General features: G+C 32.9%; 1 protein-coding gene across 1 annotated transcript; it reads left to right on the forward strand.

The window, feature by feature from the left end:
• The first annotated feature begins 2,985 nt into the window (after positions 1-2,985).
• Positions 2,986-5,558, forward strand: LOC132033302 (protein JINGUBANG-like). Its single transcript, XM_059423245.1, has 2 exons — positions 2,986-3,781; positions 4,502-5,558. Exons 1-2 carry the CDS (start codon positions 3,182-3,184, stop codon positions 5,285-5,287), a joined length of 1,386 nt encoding a protein of 461 aa, XP_059279228.1. The 5' UTR covers positions 2,986-3,181; the 3' UTR covers positions 5,288-5,558.
• The last annotated feature ends 11,222 nt before the right edge of the window (positions 5,559-16,780 follow it).

Genomic DNA, 16,780 nt, shown 5'->3' on the forward strand with positions numbered 1-16,780 from the left:
TACAATAAGGAGAAGAAAAAGGTTAATTGCACAACAATCCACAAGGTATACTGGAAATTTTTTTACTCGCACACAATTTTTACACCAAATTAATAATAATAATATGATATATGGGTCTTCGGCATGCTCTTTTATTACTTAACTATGATTAACTAATGTGTATTGTCACCTCATTGTTTCCTTGATCATTGTAAAGTATATATATTGATCTGGTGCAAATACTAGGTAATATATAATTAAGTCAAATCCGAATTCGTATTATAGACTTGAAATTTTTGACCTTTTATAGCTTGTTTGGCCAATCTTCTTGAAGCAAAAAATGCTTATTTTCCATTAAAAAAAAATAAAAGGACTTGCTTTTAGAGAGTTGAGATGTTTGGTCAAACTTTTAAGAAAAATATATGCTTTTAAATAGTAGCAAAAACTGTTTTTCATTAGCTGAAAAAATATTTTTTCCCCAAAAACACTTTTGAAACCTTAGCCAAGCACAAATTGTTTTCTAGCATTGACAAAATTGTTTTTCAAATTGATTAACCAAACAGAAATTGCTATTCTCCAATTTTTAACAACAACAAAAAAAGACACAAATGAGCAGATTTTGAAAGCTTACCGAACAGACTATCTAACACTGATTAATGTCTCCTTGAGAACGACTTGGCAGGGTAATTTGTCAGATATTTAGATAGTACATTGAATTAAGCCTAAGAACGATTTCATTAAGTTTGTTGTTTGCTTATCAATGTGAAAAAATGTTTTACTAAATCAAAACACCTCAGTTTTCATATTTCTTAGCACTCTATGCTTTGAGTCTCGTGTCACCATTTCAGAGGTTGGATAAAACTAACAAACTACTCCTATAAATCGCATTGTGAATATGATGCGGCCTAGCAATAAGTGTGTTGAAAATTAGTACGTCTAAAATGAATGTAACGAATCATACAGGCGTAAACAAGTAATTAGCCCAAGCACTAGGCTCTTAAAGTCCTACTTGATTAATCTAAAAATAAACCTTAATCATTGAGGTGGTCTGCCTCTAATTGGGTAAGTGAAATTTTAACATTGATTTTAATAGTATTAGATTATTAACGAAGGTTTTAAGAATGTGCACAAATCTCATAGTCTATAAGCGTGTTTGGTTAAACTTATAAGCTGGTTAAATTAACTTATTGTATACACTTTTTGTCTTATGTATTCGTTTGATAAATACTAAAAGTGCTTATAATTAAGCCTAGATCAACCATATGTCATAAAGTAATAAGTTGGTCGATTGAGTCATTCCCGTGCAACTTATGTTTTTACATGTTATGTCCTTTTAATTTAAAAATTCTTGTAGATTTGTATTTTCTAGAAATAGCCTTGAGGACATTTTAACCATATGAAGCTCAAAATCGATGACCGCTGTAAAGATAATTTCTGGTGAAGCAGCAGGAGGAGTGCTTAATATATTAGAGACTCTTAAGGCCAATTGGATCATAATTTTCTTCTCATATTTTGGAGTGTGTGTTTAACCTTAAAAATATACACAGTTAAATTTATATGAGGTGCGAAGATATCTTGTTAAATTGATTAAAGATTTGAACGGTGTGATTTATGATGGAATGGACAAAGAGTCAAATCTAACCAAGTGCCGGATTCGCGTGACCTCGGGCTAGAAAGACCGAGGTCGGTATCCTTTTGTTACGAGCTATCAAGAAACGCAAACGAAGTAAAGCTCAAGAACAGATGGAAACAGATGCTATATTCTTTTATGATTATTGATATGAATCCTTTCTCTCTTCTGTGTTGCCAACCCCCTTCATGAATGGAGGCCTCCCCTTTATATAGTAGAGGAATTTCAAACCTAGTACAACTCTAAATAAAGCAAGTAAATCGATGGCAATTTGCGTCGTCGGGATTGACGCGAAATTCCGGCGTGAGGGCGGATATTTCGGCCTTCTGTTAATGGCAGTCGATCATCCTTCCGTTATCGCCTCACACGGGTTCGGCCTCGAGCTTCCTGATCCCGGTGAGGTGCTCGGGTGAATCATAACAACGGGAAACCGAGGCCCCGTGTCCTCGGTTTCACCCGTATACAGTGTGCAGCAACAAAATCTGAAACTTTGACTCTACTCATGAAGGAGCTTTAATGGTGCATCAACAATTTTTACATCAACATAGAGCATATTAATCAAATTAGGCTTTTAATGAGGCAAGGGTAATTTCAGGTCAATCACTGCTATAGAAAAGCTAACTTTGTTGGAGTGAATTCTAAATAAGAGAAGCTCTTCACACAAGTTATGGGACTAAGCTCTATACAAGTAGGGGTCGTGCCAAATCTGACACCATCACAAGTTAGGTTAGAATAGGCTGGATAGTGATTTAATTAAAGAAAAAAAAAGCTTGAGCACATTTAAATAATTTTAATAGAAAAAATACTTGTAATAAACATTTTTTTTCTACCAAATTCATTGACCGCTTAATATCAATTTCAAATTATCCAAATGCATAACTACTTTTTTTTTTATAAAATTAGCTGCAACAATGTTTTCAACACTTAACATCAACTACTTTTAATCAGCTAATTCAACGGGATTTATATCATATTAACATAAGATTAAATTATATATTACAAAAAAAGATTAACAAGTTGACATGACCGTGGAGAGCTTTTTGGCAACAGAAAGGAAATGGATTGTTAAATAAAAAATTATGCACTACTCTTAAATAAGATTCCGTCAAAGTTTATATTTTAGGTGTTTAATAACTAATTAATGTATGAAGATGATTTTATACATATACAGCGAGGGAAATTAAAGAATATTGCACTGTCACTACTTAGAATATTATATATTTTTTTTTTAAAAAGGAAATAACTTATGGACCAAAAACCCGAACCAAACACTAACCAAGCCCGAAATAATGTTCACCGTACACGTGTCAAGATCTGGTTACATATCCTTTCACTTCCCATTCTCTCACTCTCTCTCCTCTCCCACCTTCAATCTTTTTATATTCCCTACAAAACCTCTCAACCATTCTCCTTTTCATCCAACTAAATTTTCTCTTCATCTCCTTTCTCTTCATTCTATTTGCATTTGCTTTTTCTCCTCAATTTTCGTTTTTTTTTGTTTTTTTGAAAGAATTCGAAGATTAAACGAGTAACTAAGAGAAAGCCAATTACGTACAAAGTTTACAACCTCAAATGTTAGATTCAACTTGTCGCCATAATAATATATTACTACCTCATAATAATAAGTTTCGTAACAACATGGTTCACTCCGTGCCCAACATGTCGTCAACTGCCGTGACGGACGACGAATTCGACGTCGGTCACAGCAGTTTCTCAGGCTATGACCCAAATCGCCTTAGTGGTGAAGGGTCCCCTACAATGTTGTCTCCATGGAACCAAAGTTGTTCACCTTGCACTAAATCTCCTTGGCACAAATTTGACGATGATGTTCCAAAGAACTTCCCACAAAATGGGCTCATTGGGTCTCTCGTTCGTGAAGAAGGGCATATTTATTCTTTAGCTGCGAAGAATGATATTCTTTATACTGGTTCGGATAGCAAGAACATACGTGTTTGGAAGGATCTGGAGGAATTTTCTGCATTTAAATCAAATAGCGGTCTTGTTAAAGCTATAATCATTGCTGGAGAGAAGATTTTTACGGGTCATCAAGATGGAAAAGTGCGAGTTTGGAAGGTGCAATCGAAGAATCCTAACAACCATAAACGTGCTGGGAGTTTACCTACACTTCTTGACATTTTCAAGGCTTCCATCAAGCCCAGCAACTATGTGGAGGTAAATTGCGTACACCTTTAATTACTTCTCATGTTTCACTTATATGACATAGTATTTTTTTTTTTTTTAGTTTGTTCTAAAAAAGAAATATATTCCCTCCGTCCCAGTTTAAAAGTGTGTTAGTTTGACTGGATACGGAGATTAAAAAATAAAGTTAGACTTTTGAATCTTATAGTCTTAAATTTAAAACGTGTCTAGTTCTTTAAATCTTGTGATTTTAAACTTGCTACCTAGAATGTTGGAATTGAAAAACTTACTAAATATAGAAAGAGACACTCTTTTTTGGAGCAGACCAAAAAAGGAAATAAGACACTTAAATTAAGACGGAGGAAGTAAATATTCTTGAAATTATTTAATCTTAATATGCTCATTTTACCGTCAATTACATGACTTGTTAAGACCCTCTTTATATAAATGTTCAATTTTTTTTTCTTTTATAAAGATAAATTAAAAAAATGTGTGAAATTCTCATCAACTCTCATTTAAAAGGACAATTTCAGTGTTTTTCATACATTTGGCTTAAATGTCAAAGCATTCTTTAAATTTTTGCTTTTCACTTATAGACCTGATTCTTTTTTCACGGGTCATGACATTTTTTCGCTTTTCAATGGTAATTAATGAGATTTGAGCCAAGTGATTTGCTTGCTTTTGTACCATATTTCGTATTACAATAAGAGAGATGACACACTTTTAATTTCTTATTATATTACGTCTGAACAGGTAAAGCGCAATCGCACAGCCCTTTGGATCAAGCATTGCGACGCAATATCATGCTTAAGCATGGACCATAGCCAAGGCCTTCTCTACTCAGCTTCATGGGATAGAACTTTTAAAGTATGGAGAGTTGATAACTCCAAATGCTTAGAATCCGTTAAAGCTCATGACGATGCCGTCAACTCTGTTGTAGCCAGTGTAGATGGAATCGTCTACACCGGTTCAGCTGACGGAACCGTCAAAGTTTGGAAAAGAGAATCCAATGGAAAACACGTAAATCACGTCTTTGTCCAAACACTACTTAACCAAGAATGTGCCGTTACGGCTCTAGCGGTTAATAAATCCGGTTCAGTGGTTTATTGCGGTTCATCAGATGGTGTTTTAAATTTTTGGGAACTTGAGAAAAAAAAATTGACACATGGTGGGGTCCTTAAAGGGCATAAATTAGCAGTTCTTTGCCTTGCTGTTGCTGGAAATTTGGTTTTTAGTGGTTCAGCTGATAAAAATATTATTGTTTGGAAAAGGGGCGGTCCGGTTCATATGTGTTTGAGTATATTAACCGGTCATAATGGACCGGTTAAATGTTTAGCAGTCCAGGAAGATAAAGAGTCAACTGGAAATGAGAAAAAATGGGTGGTTTATAGTGGAAGTCTTGATAAATCGGTGAAAGTTTGGAGTGTTTCAGAAATGTCACCTAATTTGCATCAAATGAGTATGCAAAATGGCCAAGAAAATGTCAGTTGGGATTCAATTCCATCTGCTAAATATTCATCAGACGGTCCAAGTGTATGACACGTGTAACATTGCTAACAGAGATGAGACGTTAATTAAGAGATTATGGTGTAAGTGTTGCAGTTGATCTAGTGTGTAAATTTTCTTCTAGCACGATTATTATGTAATTCAGGGCAAGGAATGTGTATGAATAACTTGCTTCTTATAATTTCTTAGTTACTTATACAACTTTCCTATGATAGCATGTAAAAATATTTAGTTTACAAAGTTTTCTTCATCTTGTAGTTCATCTGTTTTCTTCTTTCAGTTTAGTTATTCTGCATTCGAAATTTATTCACCTAAATATACGCCATCTTTTTTCTTCAATTTAAATATTTGATATTCAGACTTTATTGATTGATTTGATGAACGGTTCTTTATCAAATTAAGAGGCCAAGTTTGAATCGGATATCTCTACTTAACGGAGAAAGAATCTCAACAGTACCTTCTTCTTTTTTCGCATCTGCTCATCTACCGTCATTTCTTTATAACTTTAATTTGATTTTTCTAAACTATTATCGTTTATAAAGAATTAGGAATGTTCTTGTTGACGAAGTAGGTTGATGCTGTCATTAGCAAATATGAGTGTGGCACCACTCCCTCTTTTCATTGTTTTATATAAATTAGATATATACATAATCTGGCGATCGCATCAGACATCATATTACGACCAGTTGTTTATTCCAATGACATTGCGAAGCATGTTCCATGAAACAACTTGACTTTGACCAACCCTTAGATGGAAAAATAAGAAAATGGCGTATAATTGAATTTCACCCCACGTTCTCTCATCACTACTAGCACTAAAAGATTCTCCTAAGGAATAAATCAACAAACTATCAGCTAGACAATATTTTTAGTGAATATACAAATAAATATGCCAAACATGTAAGCGCACGTTGTCAAATCATGAAGTCTTTAATATATTACGAATAATCCTTGTTCTGAGCTAACGATGATAGTCGCGTCATAGAAACATAATCACCATATTTAATAACTAGCAATACATGCCCGCGGCAAGACGCGCTTTTAAACGTACGCCTATTCACTTTAATTAGTCGATCTTTAAGGTTTGTATTTTAAAAATAACTTTTAAAAACATTCTAATTGTTATTATATGTACAAAATGTATTTTATGTGCCATCACTTTAGTTGTAATTAAAAGTCTTTGAAATGGAAAGAGTCGGACTTTTTTTATCATTATCATGACAATGAAAGTTGTTCATTGATGTAAAAGAAAATTAGTAAGAATATGAGGGAAAATTAACATTTTGATTCTAAATTTGAATATGAGGGAAAATTAACATTTTGATTCTAAATTTTTTCTTTTAAATTCTTTAATATTTTATATGTATACAGACAGGTTGATATTCATTTCAATTAAGTAACTATTCGGATCCAAACATAAAGACCATTTTGTTGTATATATTGGATTAAAATATTTTTATTAAATTAATTAAAAATATATTATAATTTTTTATATTAATTGTTACAAAGAAATCAAAATTAGAAAGATATATGTTATAGCATTAATCACCAAATTTTAATTCTGAAATGAAAAAATAAAGTAATACATTCTATAAATGTAAAGAAACAATAATCAGAGACTGCAAAGGGGAGTAAATAAGTAAAGTATTGACAATAAAGGAAAACGGGGATAAATGTCACTCCCTCCCTTTACTTTTACTTGTCGATGTTAACATATCAAGGAAAAAAAAATTCTTCTTCTTATTTTACCATTCACATTAATTATTCATTTTCAAATCATTTTCTGAAGCTATTGAGACTATAAACCAATAAATATGGATATTATGATAAAATATATAGTTGATTTATTAATTTTCAAAGAACGTGAAAAATCAAAAGTGAACAAGTTATGTGTAGGAGCATTAAAATAACTTTTGGTGCAAATTACGCATTACTTCTTGTTAGTTCGTCTTCGCGTTTAAAGTATTGACAAAGAAGGATAACGGGGATAATAGAAATAGAAAAGAAGATAAATATATAATAGAAAAATAGACATATTTTTTGTACTGTGGCCAAGTAATATGGACGAAGGGAGTACTTCATTTTTATTAATTCTTAAAGAACGTAAAAGGTCAATTATAGTAATGTGGCCAAGTAATATGGGACGGAAGGCGTATTTCATTTATTAATTCTTAAATAACGTGAAAGGTCAAAAATGAACAAGTAAAAGTGCACGGAGGAAATAAATATGTTTCGGAGAATTAAAATAGAAGTACACACGTGTATACATGAGAAGAGAATAAATATTCAGTACTATGGCATACCACATGCGATTTATTAATTCTCAAAGAATGTGAAAAGTCAACAATGAACAAATTAAAGTGCACGGAAGAAATAAATTTGTGTAGGAGAATTAAAATTGAATTGCATATGTCTATACATGAGAAGAGAATAAATATTTAGCTAGAACATGAAAATCAAAAGTGAACAAGTAAAACTGCATAGAGGAAATAAATGTGCCGGAGAATTAAATTTAAAGTGCATACGCCTATACATGAGAAGGAAATTAAATACTAAGTACTATGACATATGTCTACGTTAATATGGACGAAGAGAGTACTTCATTTTTATTAATTCTTAAAGAACGTGAAAGGTCAAGTATGGTAATGTGGCCAAGTAATAAGGGATGGAAGGAGTACTTCATTTATTAATTCTTAAATAACGTGAAAAGTCAAAATGAACAAGTAAAAGTACACGGAGGAAATAAATATGTGTCGGAGAATTAAAATAGAAGTGCGCGCGTGTATACATGAGAAAGAATAAATATTCGGTACTATGGCATATATCCACGTGATTTATTAATTCTCAAAGAATGTGAAAAGTCAAAAGTGAACAAATTAAAGTGCAAGGCGGAAATAAATTTGTGTAGGAGAATAAAATTGAACTGCATATGTCTATACATGAGAACAGAATAAATATTCAGTTAGAACACGAAAAGTCAAAAGTGAACAAGTAAAAGTGCACGGAGGAAATAAATGTATCGGAGAATTAAATTTAAAGTGCATACGTCGATACATGAGAAGAGAATAATATTAAGTCCTATGACATATGTCTACATCGGATATAAAAATAGTTGGATAAAGTGAACAAATTATATAGCTCATGGTATAAAAATTTAATGCGGGTACAATTCGTGAAGCTTGATGGGTATAAGGAGGGACTGTTGTATTCGTCCCTCCTTGGCACAAGAATTTAATGCGGGTATAATTCGTGAAGCAGTGGGTACAAGGAGGGACTGCTGTGTTCGTCCCTCCATGGCACTTATTATATATAGAAAAGAAATGTGTACGAGAGTTGAATATAGTAGTCTCAATCACTGGGTACAAAATACTTTAATCACTGTTGAAGATGTGTTCACTCTTAACAATAATTCAAATTATTAGATGAGTTGATCATATACATTTCAACTTGACATTAGAGCAAACAGAAATTGTAGATTTGAATCCACCCATTATAAATACATAGGGCTCCTTTTGACCAAGTTCCTAGCTCTTTTTTCTTTTTTTTTTCAACATATAATAGGAAGTCCTAACTCGCATAAGTGACCAAATACCTGATTCAAACTCCTCACGCTATGATTAATTAGTTGAACTGTTTACTCTTGGTCATCAGGTTACCATCTCGGCACATTTCGATTATCAGGTTGTTGACAACAAATTTGCAATAGTCTTGAATTATTTTTTCTTGGTACATATTAGGTTGATCAAAAAAAGAAAGATTAAAAGAAAAACACATTTGTTTTTTCCCTCATTTCTTTCTCTTCCTTGCTTGGTACCTTCCATTATTTTCTTTGTTTCTTTCTCCACTGAAGGTGTAGGTGGGACGGGGGAATTTTGGCTCTCAAATCTCACAACACTTGTGATGACACCTCAAGAAGCCCATCGACTGCTTCTATAATGTTGAAAATCAAAGTAAAATATCATTTTTTTTCCTGTTCATAGTCAACTCTCTAAATGAATAGCCTTGTTAAATCAACTATTTAAGGTTCAACCGTTAAAAAGAAATGTTCTTCATTAATAAATGAAAGAAAAATGATAGTAAACAATAAGTTCATGTTTATTAATGGAAAATGATAGTAAACAATAAACTCATAACAAGAATTAGTCTTTATAAATCTCATCTCATAAGCTAGCTTTTGAGGTCGGGTTTAGCCAAAAGTCCATTTCTTTAAATTGTATTAGTCAAACTCATCTACATTTCCGGTTTACTCAATGTTGGGCTCCATATTATGTTGTCCACACTCCGCTTGATAGGCTTGAGCATGTATGGGGTGTTAAGTTGTTCCACAATGGTATCTTCATAGACAAATTACAAGGCTCATTGTCCTTTTTTTTTTTTTTTTTTTTAAAGGCTCATTTTCCTTGCAAACGGAAGTAAAATCAGACATCTGGTTTAATTGTTAAGGACTCAAAACCAAAGCTGGATATTGAAACAGAAAGCCCAAAAATGAACTATTGACTCCTCTGTTAGTCTCATTACACGAAACCTTTTTCCAGTTAAGAGAAATATGGAATAAATTTTCAATTCAGATAGAGTTCGAAGTGATTTAAAGACCGAAGAATGAACTTACATCTATATACTGGAAATGTGATACATTGAGAATAAGAGTAGAACAGATTGTACAAAAAGTAACTAGAATTGTATGATAACTTTATCTATCTTAGGCTGGAGGTATAAGTTCTGGAGTATGAAGGGAACACAACTACAAGAAATCTAGGCTTCAGACCACTCTAAGTAGAAATCACTTTTAGATCTTCTTTGTAAGAAAGAGCCTGCGAAAATGTCTCTTCGATACGGGATGGTTTTTGAAAACCTTGTGCAAACAACAATGTGCGTTATATTCACTATTAGAGCAATCAACATGATCATGAACTCACTGCCACTTTGGAGAATGCTATTATTATACCATCATGAATTCAACAAATCAAACAAAAGGGGGAAAATTAACCTACTGTGAATCAGATTTTTTGGAAGAAAGCTCTTGTTTTGATTCAACAGAGTAATATATTCCTTATATCAAGTGGCAACAAAAGTCAATACATAACATAGTGCTTATGTAATATAGTACATATTTCCTAATCTATATGCCTCCACAACATCTTAAGCTAACATAAGAGGAACTACAAAATGTAACACTGTATAGTAGCTTTCTGGGTCCAGCTACCATATGTTGCTACTTATTATTCCTGATGTAGACCTAGAAGAACTCAGAGTATAGTTCTTTTTAAGAGTTCATTCCATTAAACTGCCAAGAAAATTAGTAAACACCATGAAACAGGTATACATTCCGGGTTAATATATTACAGTATATATCTAGCAAAGCAGATTGCAGCACACCAGAGCAACCCTTTTCCCATGAACTAGCACCTTCACTCAAAACCAGAATGAAATAGCAAATGAAAACAACCAGACTCTTTGAAACCATGCTGGAAACCTTAAAAATATTACATGCTTGCTGACCTGATGTCCATTCATTCCCAGAGGATCCAATTAGAGTATTTTACTTCTCAGATTTCTCATTTACTTGTCTAAAACTAGGACTTGACATTTTCCATTATCATAAAATCAAGATAAGCTACATTTTTTGAGAGAAAACTATTTCCACAACCAGAAAAGTCAATGGAGGGAGTCGTCATGGAGTTTTCCTAGATCAGGATTTTTCAGCAGACGCAACAACAACAAAAAATCAACGCACAACATATTAATTCTAAATATTCAATTAGTTTTATTAGAATTAGAGCTTATAAATGTGAGTTCATACAGATTTTAGCTAGGAGATCACAGGGCAAAGAATCACCTGCATTATTTAATGAGAAATCTGATGTAGAATAAGAATACACATGTATTTGAAATACCCAAATTAAACAACTAATAAATGATAGAACCACTCTTCCTCCTATCCTTCAGAACAGATACTTGAACTACAACAAAAGATTTAATACAAATAACCAAATTAACGTTTAAAAAATAAAAAAAAATTACTCAGAGTAAAGCAAATAGAGAACAAGTCTAATTGCCTTGTAGTTGTACTTGGTGATGAGTACTGCCAATATTTTCTAATGAGAAGAGGCTTTCAGCATAAATACAAATGCTTCCAACCGAATCAGGACTTCCTTGGACTTCAAAATGTCTCCAGCTCTTTTTCTTGACATCATAACAAAAACAAACCAAAACATCATTGGCCGTGATGTTCATTGCAAATACAATCTCTTCACCACGATACTTGCGAATCCTATGGGAACACAAGTATATGCCTTCCGATCCTAAAGGAAATCGAAAGATGTGATGTTCCCATTCGTCTTTTCGAGTCTCTCCAAAAATCCATAGATGGATGTCTTCAGTAAACCAAAAATCTAAAAATTCCAGGATTGCTATTTTTCCCTCTACTTCTATCAGCATATAATCATATTTGCTTACATCTAAAGTATTAATTAATTCAAGACACGTTGGGATACTTCTGAAAATTTCAGATTTAACATCAAATGCAGCTATACAGGACTCCGGAGCACCGCCAAACCGTTAGATAATCCCACTAATGCAAATTCCGGATCTGTATGGAGGAAGATCATAACCATGTTCAAATTTAATCTCCCTCCATGATTTATCTATGCCTAAAGTGAAAACCCATGCTCTTGATAATTCGATTGAAAAATTAATAACCAAAAGAACTTTATGCTTGTTTTCTTTTGGCTCAAAACCTATTGAACAGATATAATAGGTAAAACTTGTTGGCTCAAAATCTTTCAAGTGTGGAAGAAATCTTACTTCTCTTGTAGTGGGATTGTAAATTGCAATATACTTCAAAAATACATCTCCCATGGCATTGTAAGTCACATCCCATATGCAACACAAACCATTAGCGCACATGAAATGATCCTGATATTCATCAGGAGGACCGTTAATGTGATCATACAACTTATTAAAACAGTCAGTTTGATGCATGGTGGCACTTCCATCTTCATCATGCTCTTCTATAGCGTAACAAACATCCTTTACGCGTGCAATAAATTTGGTATCGCCACGACTGATCTTAAAGTAATGGGACAAATGGAGATCCACGAAATTTCGTTCCAACACAAGAGAATTATAAAATTTCGAAACGCACTTAAAATGCATTAAAGACTTAACAGGAAGCCATGAGAAAATTTGGATGATTATATCATGGGGAATTGACTCTTGTTTGGTTTGTGTCGCCATCTTCTCCTCGTCATAAAGGTTTTGAACTTGTTAGACTCAATTTCATGGCTGATTTGAACGAATCTCTATATGAGAAAACCCTAATACGAAGGAGAGAAGAAAGTAGAGAGAGAAAGAGTCGTTTTCTTATTTTTGTCCAAAATGAATTAATTGAAATGTGTATAAGGTTCTGTCGTTACAAATGCATCTTGAGCCACGGGTCATTTCCCGAACTGGGCCATGAGAAATAAAATGAAAACTGTGCAGAGACTAACTAAGTATTGGGCCTATTCGGCTGAGCTCCATTAGGAACTTGATTCGAAGGGATTTTCTATAGGCCATCTCTCTTCTGCGATTTGAACTCACAAAGGTGAGACCTGTTTTATTTCTTCTTCCATTTGAATAGTCAAGATTGAGATTTGATTTATTTTCTCGAAAGAATTGGGAGAGAAGCAAAGATTTTTCTCAGGTTGAGCAATTAGGGGATGAGAGAGAAGAGTTTATCACGGTTAGCCTCATATAATCTTATCTATATCTATCTATCTATATTATTATAAAAGCATGAATATAAATGTTGATTGACCAAAATAACCTTATAATATTTAACGACTTTTATACCCTTACTTTTTTTGTGGTAATTGATAGGGAATAACATGCAACGCACGTTCGTAGAGACTAGTTATATTAAAAGCATGAAGAAATATTGATTGAACTTTTTACTCTTCATTAAAAGACTTTATAGTAGACAAAATAGTCATTTACCTATCTTCCTAATAATTAAGATTTTAAATAAATAAATAATTTAATTTTTAAATCTAAATAAATCTATACTGTATTAAAAGCATGAAGGCCTTAGGAAAAACCTACTTAGGTTAGAAGAAGGCATCTATAAAAGAACCTATAATGAACCTAACGTGAGTTAGCCGCTAAACTTTACCACAACTCTGTGATTTCTGGTTTACTTAGTTTTTGTTTGAGTTTACGGAAAAGGCTCAAATATGTCATCCAACTATCAGAAATGACTCATTTATGTCACTCGTCAATAGTTTGGCTCATTTATGCCATCGAACTATAGGGAATGGCTCATTTATGCATCGACTAATAGGGAATGGCTCATTTATGTCACTCATCAATAGTTTGACTCGTTTATGCCATCGCCTGTTATCAAAATGACTCATCCAAGCCATATTTCATTAAAGCTGATTTTACAATACCATATATGACACGTGGCCTCCAACTAGATTATCGTTTTGGGTGGATAAGGTGTGGGTCGAATTTTTTATTAATTTGGTATTTAAAATTGGGCTGGTTTAATTAAACGACATAGACCTCTAATTGGAGGCCACGTGTCATAGCTGGTATTATAAAATCGGCGTTAATGAAAAATGGCATGGATGAGTCATTTTGGTAACGGGCGATGCCATAAATGAGTCAAACTATTAATGAGTGGCATAAATGAGCAATTTCCTATAATTCGATAGCATAAATGAGTTATTTCCTATAGTTCGATGGCATAAATGAGCCAAACTATTGACGAGTGGCATAAATGAGCCATTTCCGATAGTTGGATGGCATATTTGAGCCTTTTCCGTTGAGTTTATTAGGATTCTCACGTATTGCTTCTTCAATTGCGTAGATTTCGCTTTTTATTTATTATATGTTAAATTGTCACTCTTTTTCTCAATTCTAATTCTATTTGTTTTACTTTGCAGCCACAAATAATGGAGACAAAAGTAAGTAGAAATTAATAGTTTATTTTTTCTTTTTGAATATGCAGTAGGTGATTCGAGCATTAAGTCTTATATTATTTTTTTTAATTGTTTTTCAGTTATATATATATATATATGTTAATTTATCCTAATTATATAAATTCTATACACTTTCGATACCAAGTTCGATACCAATCAATCTTCCCATTAAAGTTTTACCGCATAAATATATTTGCAGGCACATGTATGCAAGAAGGTTTGGCTTTATGTAATGAGATTAAGCTAAATCAACAAATTAAGAAACATGGTCTTACTGAAAGACAACAATTAGGAGAATTTTGTGGACAATTTGGATTAGAAATGCTACAAACAAAAAAGCCTTATAGGCACAAAAAGAAAAAAGTTTTCCAGGCATGGAAAGAAAAACGCTTGAAAAAGAAATCCAAGCGAAAGAAAGATTTCAAACAAAGGAAGGATTTTATTAAATCCAAAAATCCTAAGGCCTGTTATAAATGTGGCAAAGTTGGTCATTTTTATAAGGATTGCAAAGTCAAGGAAAAAATTAAGAACCTTGACATTGATAACGACTTAAAAGAATCTTTATAGAAGATCTTGTTGAATTCAGAACCAGAAGATTCAGGTTTTGAGTCAGATGCATCACATGACTCTTCATCAGATGAAGATATTAGAGTCCTTGACAATGAAAGTTATATTTCAACTAGTTCAGATGATGCATGTCTTCCTTGTCAAATAGGACAACCTTGTACTAGTAAGGGAAAAGAAGATGATGAGTTTTATAATCTCTTTTCACAATTTCAGGAAACTAGTATTAATGTCTTGGATGGTAATAACCTCATGGATCTATTAAAAATTGTATTTTGTCGTTTTGTCTTAGGATCCATTATAAAAGGATCACTTGTAATTGAGAAAAGGTAAGCTTTCATACACTGCCTTCTCTCTCTTGAAAAAAATCTACTAAATAAAGTTTGAAGTTTGCTACATCTCTCTCTCCTCTGGTTTAGACACAACTCACTTAGGTAATTTCCTTTCCTTTTCTTTTATTTCATTTAAAAATTTACTATATTATCTTTAGCCTATATGATAGGCTAAACATATTGTGTTGAACTATATCACACTAGAGAATAACCCAGGCGGACTGTTCTAATTCAGGCGGTGGTCCTGTTGTTGTGCTCGCTTAGCGGAGGTGGCGTTTAGGGCTATTTTGGGACTTGTTCTGAGATTGGACAAACCCATCGCCAGGGTTATTAACCTATAAAAGATCCTCTGAAGCGCCATCCCAGAGTGCGATCCTGCAGTTAATGGTATCAGAGCCATGGTATAGAAGTAGTAATACGTGATAAATGTTCAACACTCTTTCTTTAATGGATATCATTAGAAGAAAAAATACTGTTAAAAATAGTAAAAAAAGAGGAATATGATATGCCTCAACACTTAGATTTACTTAATAAATGGACAATTCCTAAGATCCAGCCCAGATTAATATAAATCAAATGGATACTTTTGAGAAATTAGGTATCAAACAAGTGGTGAAAACCACTGAAGAAACAATTACAGTTGATAGTGACCATGCTACTTTTAGATTATTATCTGAAAGTGATTTAGCTCCTTATAAAGAAACCCATAGATTTATGCATATTGGGTTAGTACAGGTTGCATTCAAACCACTTACATTAAGAGGTTTGCCGGAAAGCTTTATAGCAGCTTTAAGAGATGGACGAAATAGAAATTGGAAAAAATCCCTTATAGGGACAGTACAAACCAGTTTGGCCTATGGCCCTGTTTATTTTAATGCTTATCCTAACTTGCAGGTACCATTGCAGGATAATAATTCTTTAGATGCTTTAATATTAAATGTTAAATTACATGGTTATGATTATATGCCCGGTACAGAGGTAATATGTATCTGCTATAGAATATATTTTAAACCATTATATACTATGAATCCTATGTGTAAAATCATGGATTTCAAAAATGAGACTATTTTAATAGAAACTAATTTTGGTAAATCCAAAGTTGTTACTAGAAGACCTATCAAATGGGATGAAATTGATTTTCCCAAAGAGTGGGTCATAGAAGGAGTAGCACCTCCTCAAAATAATATTAATACAGATATTTCTGAAATTGAGCAATGATTATATTGTCAAATCTCCATCCAGAGCCTCTATTTCTCAGATTAGAGAAACTGATAGTAGAGTCAGTGGTCTTAAGATTGACCAAGATAATATTGTTACTAGTATTCCAGACATATAATTGACTGCGTCTGAAATGGAATTTAAAGATGTTTAATGGATCAAGATAAAAAAATTAATTTTAGTCGGGGATTACCCACAAGACTGAAAATTAGCAATGAATTTTATACGCCCAAATGGGAGCTATTTAGAAAATGGTTTTTTGCAAGTTTTACTAATATTGAAACAACAAGTTTTCAAAATGAATTTTATAAAGATCTTTTTCGGATTAACCAAATTATATTTTTTGTTCCTTGGTTTATACACAAATATATTGACAATTATATCTCTGTTTTGGAGCGCAAGTACGAACTAACTCACAACTATGGAAATAATTACTTCCCAAAAATTTT

Source organism: Lycium ferocissimum, chromosome 10 (assembly GCF_029784015.1).
Source record: "Lycium ferocissimum isolate CSIRO_LF1 chromosome 10, AGI_CSIRO_Lferr_CH_V1, whole genome shotgun sequence".
Classification (NCBI taxonomy): Eukaryota; Viridiplantae; Streptophyta; class Magnoliopsida; order Solanales; family Solanaceae; genus Lycium; species Lycium ferocissimum.

Coding starts and splice junctions, on each gene's coding strand:
- LOC132033302 (XM_059423245.1), top strand. CDS start 3,182: ATGTTAGATTCAACTTGTCGCCATAATAATATATTACTACCTCATAAT. Junction 3,782..4,501: donor AGCCCAGCAACTATGTGGAG/GTAAATTGCGTA, acceptor ACGTCTGAACAG/GTAAAGCGCAATCGCACAGC.